This window comes from Cervus elaphus, chromosome 20 (assembly GCF_910594005.1).
Source record: "Cervus elaphus chromosome 20, mCerEla1.1, whole genome shotgun sequence".
Taxonomy (NCBI): Eukaryota; Metazoa; Chordata; class Mammalia; order Artiodactyla; family Cervidae; genus Cervus; species Cervus elaphus.
Window position 1 is genome coordinate 109,860,988 of NC_057834.1, and position 12,405 is coordinate 109,873,392.

The 12,405-nt window shown below is 42.8% G+C and overlaps 1 protein-coding gene across 1 annotated transcript in view; it reads right to left on the bottom strand.

The window, feature by feature from the left end:
- Positions 1–12,405, bottom strand: part of C8A (complement C8 alpha chain) — a 73,109-nt gene that overhangs the window by 35,870 nt on the left and 24,834 nt on the right. The window contains exons 3-6 of the mRNA XM_043878524.1: positions 10,964–11,108; positions 9,284–9,431; positions 3,607–3,796; positions 998–1,198 (exon numbers count right to left, since the gene is read on the bottom strand). Coding sequence (XP_043734459.1) covers positions 998–1,198; positions 3,607–3,796; positions 9,284–9,431; positions 10,964–11,108 — 684 coding nt within the window. The remainder of the gene's footprint in view (positions 1–997; positions 1,199–3,606; positions 3,797–9,283; positions 9,432–10,963; positions 11,109–12,405) is intronic.

Below are 12,405 nucleotides of genomic sequence, written 5' to 3' on the forward strand. Positions count from 1 at the left end.
AGTCCATGGGGTCGCGAAGAGTCGGACACGACTGAGCGACTTCACTTTCGCTTTTCACTTTCATGCATTGGAGAAGGAAATGGCAAGCCACTCCAGCGTTCTTCCCTGGAGAATCCCAGGGACGGTGGAGCCTGGTGGGCTGCTGTCTGTGGGGTCGCACAGAGTCGGACACGACTGAAGCGACTTAGCAGCAGCAGCATCATGTAAAATAATGTTTTGAGCCCTCTGTAAATCCCAAGTTCTGGTATCAATGTTTTGAGGCTTTCAGGTAAATTTCTGATCAATCAATATTGTTCTGGCTCCTGATTACCTCTCCATCCTTATCACTCCCTGTTTTCCCTTCACACCTGGACTTCAGACAGTGGAAGTCCTTTCAGTCCACATCTGTGTGAGGCAGTCTCTTATCTCCAGGCCTTTGCACATGCTCATTCCCCAGGCTGAGAACAGCCTTCTGTTAGCTTCTGCCTCACTTCATCCAGACAACTGGTACTAGTCTTTAGATATCAGTTAAGGCAGACTCCCTGACTTCCTCAAGGAAGCATTGCCTGATAATAGACAGGATAATAGCCAATTAGTAGTAAATGGTTGATGAAGAAATGTTGATGAAGAAAGATTCATTGAGCAGGCCAGCCATCCAATCTGTTTGGAAAAGCCAGGATTGCTGTAGAATTCTTCCAAGTCTAGTTTAGAGGGCTTGGCTGTTTCTCTTTAAGACATTACCATTCTAAGTATTTCCCTGTATGCTCCAGGTAACCATGAAAAAGGATGGGGAGGTGATAAGAGTACTAGTCTTATCATGCAATGTTATTCCCTTTGTGATGATTCTGTATGTGAAAGTGTAATAAGAAAACGAACATGATCACCACTGATCAGACATTTCCAATTACACAAGCAAATGAAGGTTCAATTACTACTGTACTTTTTAATGCTGTTAAGGTAGTATGTGTTTGGCATAGATTATGTAATACTGTGCAACATGGGCATTATGTTTTAATACCTTCTCATTATACTTGCTTAACTCTTCTAAGAAGGAAGCATTTCGTGACGCGGATACACCTGCAGTCACCATGACTGGGCTGCCTGTAAGGCCCACACCAATGGTCAGTCCAAATGATGCAAAATTGTCATTTTTTACTTTAGTAAGAAGATCATTTGCATCATTATATATCTCTGAAGAGATTTTAGTATCTGCCAGGGCCTGAAAGGAAACACATAAATGTTAGCTTTGTACACATAAAGTTATAATCCAATTCATAGGTAATATTTAAATATTTTCTCTGTGAAATAACCAGTGTTTCAGATTATTATAAATACTCCTTTAAAAGACTATTCCAAATTGATACTAAAATGCAGAAAATTCAGCAGTGCTTAGTAATTAGTGATACTACTAAAATATTTATTTAAATGTACACACATGATTCTGATAAAATGTTGTAATGTTCTGTGCATTTATTTCTTTCCAGAGGGCTTGTCCTTCCTTTGTAGAAGATAGGAAAATAGATACCCTTCCTTCCTGCTTGACTCTGTAGTGGGGAAATACAGAAAGCCATATCTAAGCATGGACAAAGGGCAAAGGCAGGCAGGTGGTGACAGTTCTAAGCAGAGGTATGTTTAGGGACCACCCAAAAGTGTTTGGTTATTTCATTCCAGGACTGCATTTCTCAGCCAGCTTGACCTGAGGTGTGGTCATGTGCTTTGTTTGAGCTAAGGAAGTGAGGGTTAGGAGCCCATGGGTGGTTCACTGCGTAATCGTAAGAGCATGTGTTGAGATGGAGGCTCCATTAATTTGGGTCCTGAGTGTTCGTGATGATGAGTTTCCTTGAAGGGCATTACTGTTTTAAAGCACTGAGACTGAAGAATCTTTTGTTGCCACAGCATAGCCTAGTCTATTTTGTCTGACACATAGGCCCTAGACCGTCCTCCGGTTAGGAAAACGGCATTGCCTGTGTCTTCCAGCTTGGCTTACTTAGACCTGATGGCAGAGGTGGAAGTGGGCTGGAGAGAGCCAGTTTCTTTTTTTTTTAAACTTAACTACAGTTGATTTACAGCATTGTGTTAGTTTCAGGTATGTAGCTTCAGATTCATTTCCGTTATCGTTTATTACAGGACATTGAATATAGTTCTCTGTGCTATGCTGTAAATCCTCATTGTTTATTTTATATGTAGTAGTTTGCATCCGTTACTCCCATATTCCTGATTTATCTCTCCCCTTCCCCTTTCCCCTTTGGTAGCCCTAAGTTTTTTTTATATGTATGTGTCTATTATTACTTTGTGCTTAAGTTGATTTGTATTAATACTTTAGATTCCACATACAAGTGATCGATCGTATAATGTTTATCTTTGCCTGGCTTATTTAGGGTGATAATGTCTAGGTCCAACCATGTTATTGCAAATGGCATTGTCATCCTTTTTTACGGCCGAGTAATATTCTATTGTATATATGTACCACATCTTCTTCACCCATTCCTCTGTGGATGGACATTTGCTTCCACATCTTAGCTATTGTGGACAGTGAGAATTGACTTCTTAAAACAGAATCCATAAGCCTAGCCTTATCCTGTCAATATTTTTCTTTTGAGAAACTTGGGGGGATGAGGGATGTGACTAGATAGTTGTTCAGGGTCCTGGCATCCTATCATCTCTCTCTGTAGATAGAATGTATATGATACAGAGAGAATTTGCATCATCTAGCCTCCCTTCTAAATGCTGTATAACCAGGCTTAGTTCAGATAGATCTGGATTTAAATCTTGTCTCTGCTACCTGTTGGGCCTGACATTTATCTCTCTCAGTCTCTGGGATTTTTAATATCTAAAATGGGCCAATGGTAATATCTGTTCCATTGTCTTGTAATGAAGATTCAGTGGGAGAATTTGTGTGAAAGCATAAGAGCTGAAACTTGGTAAGCCTCCAGTGAGATGTGCTGTGTAGATGGCTCACCCACAGGGTTGAGGGGTAGAGAAATGAATGGTCAGGAGAGGCCCTGGAGCTGACTGTGAGATCCATGGTGACCAGAAGACTGCAGAATTTTAAAGATGTGGAGAATCTTAGGGAACCTTAGCAGTTTGCAAGCACTTTTCAATAGCAGAACCCTTTCTTCCAACAAAATGATGTACAGAAAGCCAAGAGATGAAGGTCATCTGTGAGGACCTGCCCTTGGGGAAGCAGGGGTGCAGGTCTCAGGAACCCCAGCCACCTTCTGTCTTGCCCCCAATTGACATCTTAGGAACCTGAGCCTGGGGAGGGACAGTGAGTTGCTGAATGTCTGATATACATCTGTTCTAATAGTGTCAAAACCTGGAAATAGGGCTTCTGACTAGCAGCCCAGAATAGAGGGCCCCAGTCTATTTCACTGCTTTAGGACCAGAGCCGAGATCTAGCGGAGGTGGTCCCATTTTCAGTACAGTCCCGTTTACAGAGGCTCCCTGGCCCTGACCTTGACTCTTCAGCCCTGAGCATGTGTGTGAGCAGGCGCATTGGGAGCTTCAGCACCAGCAAGCCCTACAGGAAGTAGAATCTTCCAAAGCGAGTCATCCTGTCTTCACCAGTAGACTTCCCCTCCATGCCTTCCTGCCACAGTGGCCTGTGAGCACCCCATTCAGACTTACTTCAAAGTGATATTTCAGGAAATTATAGGGTTTCCGGAAGTACTTCTCATCATCTCCATAGTAGAGACGCTCACAGGTGGGGTCATACCGAAGCTCCCTCCATTCCCCATTGTATACAGTCTCACACTGGCCCCCGTAGTACCTGGCATCATACACATTCTGAGTTTCTTCCCGGGTCAGGATATTATACCTAAATTGAAAAAGAAAGCAGCTTCTAGGAGAGAGCACTGGAAAAGCAAAGAATAACACAAAATATGCTCTGCACGTTGATGTGGCTGGTAGGCTGAGCAGTGTTTCTCAAACTGGGTTATGTGAGGCCCTAGGTTTCCTTGAAGCACCTTAAGGGCCATTTTGGGAAACAGTGGGAAACTGAGTGGGCTGGGTGCGAGCCTCCCACCTTCCCTTAAACCAGACCAGCCAGACAACATCATTCAGCATCTTCGACAGGGCTCCCACATAGGAGGCACTCCTAAATATTTGTTGAGTAAACTGAAGAAGAATATGCATGATTATCAAAATTCTGAGCCCAGGAACTAGACAGTCCAGATCTGTTTCCTGTCTCTGCCACATCAAGCTGTGTGATTGACCTTGGGCAGATCATTTAATCTCTCTGTGTTTCAGTTTAGTCATTTGTAAAAAAAAACAAAAACCGCTAATACTACTGCCCTCGCAGAGTTAAGCATGAGTTAAAACAAGTAAAGGAATCATCATAGTACTCATGTGAAATATTAAGAAAATGTTGCTGTTGTTGGTTTTTGTTAGTATTATTTCAGAAGAAGTTCTGCTGCTAAAAACTAACTTTGAAATATTGATATAGTTCATAGTGGTAAATATGATATAGTTCATAGTGGTAAGCTGATGATCTGATCCTCAGAAAGGCTGTAGCCTTCTAGGCAGCATGGAGAAACACAGTGTGAATTTAGGGAGTTGAGTCACTAAGTCATGTCTGACTCTTTGTGACCCCATGGACTGTATTGCCTACCAGGCTCCTCTGTCCATGGGATTCTCCAGGCAAGAATGCTGGAGTGGGTTGCCATTTCCTTCTCCAGAAGTCAGGGAGACACCTGCTTAATTTCCAGCTCTGTCATTTACTAGCTGTGTGACTTTGTAGAAAGTTTCTACAAACTTCCTGAAGATCATTTTCCTCATTTGAAGAGCAAAATAGTAAAAATCTCATTTGGTGACGTCTAAATGAGAGCATTAGGGTAAAACAGAAGTACACTTGATAGAAATACTTCTTTTCCCCTGGCCCAATACCTCACGTCTATCTGCCTAAGTCCTCTGTTTTACGTCATGGACGGTTTAACCATATTTAGGTAAAAATAATGTGAAACAGGTGAAAGACAGCTTTAATTTCTTAAAAAGAGAAAGTTAACTGAACAAAAGCATGAAAGTTGACTAAGAGTTCGAAGACCTTACAATCTAAGCCTCTTATGTTGTAGACAATAAAATGATTGCTTTTCTTTGCATCTCAAACTTCTGTTCAGCCTTTAAGACCCAACTCGAACATTGCCTCCTCTGTATCACCTTCTTTGATTATCTTGGACAGACAATTGTCCCTCCTCTGTGTTCCCACGGCATTCGGCGATTGCCTCTGGCATAGCATATGTCGTGTTTATTTCCTTTGTGAAAGGCACAAAGGCAAATTAGCAGGGGAAGAATTATGAATAAAACCTGCTTCTAAAGAATAAATGGATAATTATAGAGCTCTTGGCATATAGTAGAAGTTCAATATAAGTGAACTTCCTTCTTCTCTTCCTTTCTCCATCTCTTTCTTCCTATTAGTGGAAGTGATGTAATAATAGCTGTTATGAATTGAATACACATTTTACCAGATATTTAGCATACATTAGCTTTCAACCACATGACAATTTTGCAAATGTGAAAATTGAAGCTCAGAAAAATTAAGTAACTTGCCTATAGTCAGTACTGGGAATTTTTCCCTAGATTTTTTGGACATTACAATCTAGGTTCTTACTCTTTACCCTGCAATTTCTATCTTTCCACCTATGGAACATGTTGCTACCTATAGCTGATAAATACAGGCTCTCTAATGGACCAAAGAAAAACTCAAAAGAACCATAAGCTCTAGGATTGTACTGCCATCTCTAACCATAAGTAAAACCTATGTAGAGTTGGAAAATCTGATTTCAGAAACCCTAGTGAAAATAAAAAGAGAGAAATTCCACTTTTTAGGAATTTGTTCTGGAGAAATAGTCACACGTGTACAAAATTATATATATGAGAATGTTCATTGTAGCACTGTTTATGAAAGGAAAAAGGGGGAAATAATCTAATTATCTTTCAGTTCCATAGGAGGTAATTTAATTATTATACACTTACACTATAGAAAAATTGGGAAATTGTTTTGTTTTTCTTTTTTTTTAAATTTTTTACAAAGGTCCATATAGTAAATAATTTAGGCTTTGCAGGTTGTATGGATTTCTGCTGCAACTACTCAACTCTTCCTCTGTAGGGCAAAAGCTGTGTTTCAATGAAACTTTATTTAAAAACAGACTGCAGGCTGAATTTTGCACCTAGGCCATGGTTTGCTGACCCTTGTTATGGAACACTGCATTGTTGCTTAGAAAAAGACAGTAGATGATATGGTGGGAAATCTTCAAAATATTGAGTGAAAACAAGTTGTGGGCAGTATGTATAGTCTAATCATATTTATATAAAATATACTTATGTCTATAATGCACAATACATTTAATTGAATTATTTCCATACAGTGTATGTTGGCAGTGCATTTTTACATGACTGGGAAGTCCCAACTTTTAACAGGGGTCAGCTCCAGGGAAGGAAGAGAGAGAGGGTAAGTGGGTGGGACAAGGTTAAGGATGGTGAAGGAAAAAGCTCAGTTTTTAACCTCAAATAGTTATTACTTTTGTAACAATAAATAAAAATTAAAAACTGGGAAGTGCCTAAATAAGAAAAAAATAAAATATCAGGAAAGGCCTCTGAGAGCTTATAAGTGAATGGAAAAACCACTGTAATGTCAGCTGTTGGGAGTGGAGGTGGCCCCTTTCTGCTGGTTTCAGTGTTCAGTGTGAGCAAAGTACTCAACCCAACAAGTATTAATATATTTGAAATTCTTCTGATTGAATCACACGAGATCAGGGTCGTGGTCTGAGATCTTTTTGTCAATAAGAAGGCAATCATTTCCCAAGTCAACACCTCAGCATTTCATGCTCATACTCTTTTCATCCCATAGTCACTTTCAAAATCAAGATTTTGGTGGTAGAGCCTGAAATATGCCCTCCCAATATTCATATGTTGAAGTCCTGACTCCCAAAACCTCAGCATTTTACAGTATTTTGGTGATAGGATCCTTAAAATGGCAATTGAGGTAGAATGAGCTTATTAGGGAAGGCCCTAATCCAATATGACTGGTGTCCTTACAAGAAGAGGAAGTTAGGACACAGGATGGACAGAGGGAAGACCCTGTGAGGACACAGGGAGAAGACACCCATTCAGAAGCCAAGGAGAGAGGCCTCAGAAAAAGCAATCCTACCTTCATCTCAGGTTTCTAGCCTCCGGAGAAAATAAATTCTCTATTGCTTAAGCCACCTAGTTTTTGGCACTTTGTTATGGCAGTCCCAGAAAACGAATATTATTGGTCTGGAAGAAACAAATACTTGATCATCTTTTCATGTGTGTGTGTCCACATGCACTTACAGGATTCTGCCCTAACTGGTAGGTGGGCTGTGATCTGAAGGTAATTAAAGCACAGTGAATGAGCACTGCATGTCACGGAACCCACATGTGACTGGGAGTGGGCTGCCACATGGCCCAGCTGCTGTAAGATGATTACTACCTCTCTCTGTTTCCTCATCTGTAAAGATCCAGCTGCTCCTATTGATCTGTTTCACTGCAATCAATACTCAGTGACAGACTGTTCTAGGAAAAGCTCTGATATAGAGGCTGAGGAGATGAAAAACATGAATCAGAGCAGCCTCTGCCCTCAAAGAGTTTATGTTCAAGTTAGGGGACAAGGCCCAAAGCAAAGACTAGCAATACCATGTGTCACAACAAGCTTATGCCTGTGCTGGGTGCTGGAGAAGCAGAGATGATGAGGGATCCCTCAGCCTGGGACACAGATGTCTCTGTCCTGTTGGCTACGTGCTGGGAGAGGAGGACACACAGGGATGCTAGGAGCAGTGGGAGGGGACTAAGCCAGCCTAAACAGCATTGAGAGGAGGAGAGGGGGTGTCAAAAAGACCAGCTGGAGTGAGGTCTGGGTGTCTGAACTGGGCTGTCATAGCAAAATACACCCAAGACAATACCCAAGTCTGGGTGACTCCAAGAATTTTGACAAATTTATGTTCTCTCAGTTCTGGAAGCGGGAAGTCTAGGAGAAAGGTACCATCAGGGTTGGCTTCTGATAAGGCCTCTCTTCCTGGGTTGCAGATAGCCACTTTCTTGCCATGTCCTCACATGGTGCCTTCTCTGTGCATGTAGTGAGAGAGAGCTCTCTGGTGTCTCTTCCTCCTCATAGAAGTATACCAGTCCTATTGGATTAGGGCCCCACCCTTTTGACCTCATTTGACCTTAATTACCTCTGTAAAGGCCCTATCTCTAAATACAATCACATATGTGTTAGGGCTTCCACACATGAATTTTAGGGGGATGCAATTCAGTGCATAACACTAGGTAAAAAGGTAACCAGATAGGAATATAGGGAAGGATATTCCAGAAAGATGGAACTAACTATGAAATCTCAGAAGAAAAGTGAGTGTTGTGTGTGTGGGTTTGAACCTAAACCTAAGGCATACAATGAGGTAAAGTTAGAATCAAGGCTGATTGGATCTCAACAGATTAAAAAAAAAAAAGTGTCCTGAGAGGTGTAAGTCAGCAGTCACAGAGTGGAGGTGCAAGCTCCACTGTGTCTCACCTTAAAGTCCATTTACTTGGCTGTGTGTCACTGTCAGCCTTGGTTGTATCAGCAACTGCAGTGCAAAGCAGGGTATGGATAGGGCTGCTGAAAAGTGCACTTAGTCAGAGGAGAGCTATTTGGGGGAATATTGGAAGACTTCGTAGAAGAGAGAGCTTCATAAAAGGGCCTTGGAAACAGAATTGTGGCAAGAGGAATGAGCAGCAGAGTGGGAAAGGGTGAAATAAGGATATATGGATAGAGACAGAGAGGGGAAAACAGGAGCTATGTCATGTAAGCAGGACTGAGCAAATCACCTGTTATGAACTGAATTTTGTGCCCCCCCCAATTCATATGCTGAAACTCTAGCCTCCATGTGGTGGTATGTAGAGGGAGACCACTGGGAGGTGCTTTGATCATCAGGGTGGACCCCTCATGAATGGAGCTACTGCTCTTACAGAGGAAACCCACAGGGCACCCTGATCCCTTCCACCATGGGAGGACACAGCAAGAAGACTGCTAACTGAAGGAACACCCTCACCTGACCAGGCTGACACCCTGGTCTCAGACTTCCGGCCGCAGAAGTCTGAGAAATAAGTTTCTGTTGTTTATAGGCCACCCAGTGTGTGGTATCTTGTTAGAGCAGCCTGAAATGAACTAAGACACTGGAGGGATGGTGGCCTCTCAGGATGCACTCTAGAGGAATTCCTCCCAAAGACCCTCTTGATTCCCTGAAACCAATACTCATGATTGATGAGAGATCATGCCCGGGAATCACAGAGCCAGCAGGCAGTGACTCACCCCAAGGCCGCCCTCTCTGATCCTGGAATTGGGTCATACTGGCTGCAGTCATTTTCCGAGATCCTGACATCTTCACAGTCATCCTCGTCAGAGCCATCCAGGCAGTCCTTGTCTCCATTACACACCAGGTGGCGTTTCAGGCAGCGACCTGAGCAAGGAGAGGTAGTGGATGCTTCTAGAGCCTCCAGGACTACTCCCCCTCCCTCATGACCTGTATCAGTTCAGTTCAGTTCAGTTCAGTCATGTCTGGCAGGGGGTGCCTAAATCTGCTTTGGAGAGTCAGGGCAGGATTCAACATGGTACTTGAACTGAGACTTAGAAAATGAACAAGTGTGCTAAGAGACAAAATGTGCAAAACACACGGGTTTAGAGACTTGCAATCAGCCCAGAATAAGTCAGGGAAGAGCTCAGTCATGTCTGACTCTTTCTGACCCCATGGACTGCAGCATGCCAGGCCTCCTTGTCCATCACCAACTCCTGGAGTTTACTCAAACTCATGTCAGTGATGCCATCCAACCATCTCATCCTCTGTCGTCCCCTTCTCCTCCTGCCCTCAATCTTTCCCAACATCAGGGTCTTTTCAAGTGAGTCAGCTGTTTGCATCAGATGGCCAAAGTATTACAGTTTCAGCTTCAACATCAGTCCTTCCAATGAATATTCAGGACTGATTTCCTTTAGGATAGACTGGCTGGATCTCCTTGAAGTCGAAGGGACTCTCAAGAGTCTTCTCCAACACCATAGTTTAAAAGCATCAATTCTTTGGCACTCAGCTTTCCTTATAGTCCAACTCTCACATCCGTATATGACCACTGGATCTGTTCCATCTCTGAAACAGCCCTTCAGTCCTCAGTGCTGTCCCATCCTCCTTTCATCCTCACTGCCTCCACCCTCCTCCCAGCCTCGCTGCTCCCACCTGCAGGCCCTCAGCTCAGACCCTGCCCCAGGCTCCTCCTCTCTATTCAGTCTCCACATCACAGCCCCAGGGATCTAAAATGCTCTGCACCCTCCAGAGCCTCTCCATTCCTCTGTCTCCAAATGCCACCATCTGGTCCCCAGTTAGAAACCTGGCCCATCCCCTGCCTCTCTTCCCAAAGCACTTATTTTGGGCTGATTGCAAGTCTCTAAACCTGTGTGTTTTGCACATTTTGTCTCTTAGCACACTTGTTCACTTTCTAGGTCTCAGTTCAAGTACCGTGTTGAATCCTGCCCTGACTCTCCAAAGCAGATTTAGGCACCCCCTGACAGAGAAACTGTACAACCTGTACATACACCCATTACACTGGCTATCACAGGATATTGTCATTGATGCCTTATTGGTCTGTCTCCCAAAGAGTCTAGGAGTACTGAGGATCAAGCACATGAATTTTTTTTTTATCTCTGCATCACCAGCAGGTAGCACATTACCTGGTCATCATATGCACTCAATTAATATTTATTCAATGAATGGATGGATGTGTGAATTGTACCTTTTTAATATCAATGTATGTTCCCAAAAACTTGCATCAAGATTACTTGGATTGCTGGCTTGACTTCAAATTCAGGTTCCTAGGTCCCATCCGAAACTTTCAGAATGATAACTTCCGGGGCTCTGGAGTTCTGCATTCTAACAAGCTCCTGGAGAACTGTTTTGTACATTAAGTTTGACAGGCACAGCTGTTATCCTGCTGAGATGCTACTCACCTGTCTCCTTACACTGGAAATCCTGTCCACACTGTGCTTGACTCAGACAAGCTGTGGGACTGTGACAGCTGGCTTGGTCCCAGACATTCCCACTGCAGATGGTTCCCCCAAACTTGTTTGGCTGCAAGAGGCTCCGGTATCTGTACTAAATCAGATTTGGAAGCAGACACATTCATTGTCTTATCAATCAACCAAGATTGGTGCAGGCAGGTCTCAGCTCAACATAAGGAATGACTGTCTTAATGATTGAGAGCTCCCTGCAAAGCTGTCTTCTGAGGGGATGAGTAATCATAAATGGTGATGTTCAACCAGAGGTTGTCATCAGCTGGAATATTGAATTAGGGCCTCCAAACATCAAATGAGAAGTTTGGACTAGGTATTTCTAGGGTCTTCCTCCTTGCCAGGAAGGACCTCCATCTTCCCTTTCTGAAGCCAGTTAGTACCTATTTATCTTTCAAGACTCATGGTTTACCTTCTTGGGAAAAAACTTCTATAACTCAATAATATATTCTCAGTTCCCTATGAACCCTCTCTCCTAGCGCTTGTCTTATAAGGTTGTTATTGTCTACTTCTTTATCTATCTCCTTATTTTAGGAACAATTTTCATATGGGGTTAGGGCTACCAAAGGGAGGACGGTGTCTTATTTGGCTTCATGTACTTGGCATTTGATCTATGATGGATTGCATAGGAGGCACTTTTAGAAGATGTTTATTGCTTCTCCTTTGTAAAATTTCTTCTGGTCATGGCATCTCCCCTTTCCTTGTGACATATCTCATATGATTCAGGTAGGGGTGATGTCACCCCCTTAGTTACAGGGTTGTGCAGATATGAATGAGGCCCGGAAACCAGGGCCCCATATCTGCCAAGTCACAATGATTGGTTCATGACTCAGCCTTATGGCAATCATAGTCCTCTCTGGGAATTTCCTTTCAGAACTTTTGGAAAAGACAGTTCCTTTTTAGCTGAAGTTGCCAGGTATCAAGTGATCATGTTGCCTATGAGGTAGAAAGAGCCCATGCAAGGCGTTAAGAGACAAAGAGAGCTCTGAAGACACCATCTGAGCCTCTGTGTCCAGCTTTGACTTCCGATGAATAAATACTGAAGGAAGGACAGAAAGAATAAAATGCATACCAATCTTGGGCTTGATGTTTTTATGTTACTGTTTTCTATAGGGTGTGCAGTGTGAGGTACAAGTGTATAAGGAGGAGGCTGAACAGTAAGATATTCCAAGAAATTGAAGTTCCATCCCTGTCTTTGAGAAGCTCAGAGTCTAGCTGACGAGATAAAAAAATATAACAACACAGAACATGGGGATATAGAAAGCTTCATACAGAGTGTCAGTCAGCACCATATTTTCTGCTGCCTCTTATACTGGCTCAGCCCACAGGCCCTGACTTTTAAGACTGTAAGTAAGTAAATAGGAAGGCAATGACTTGAAAAG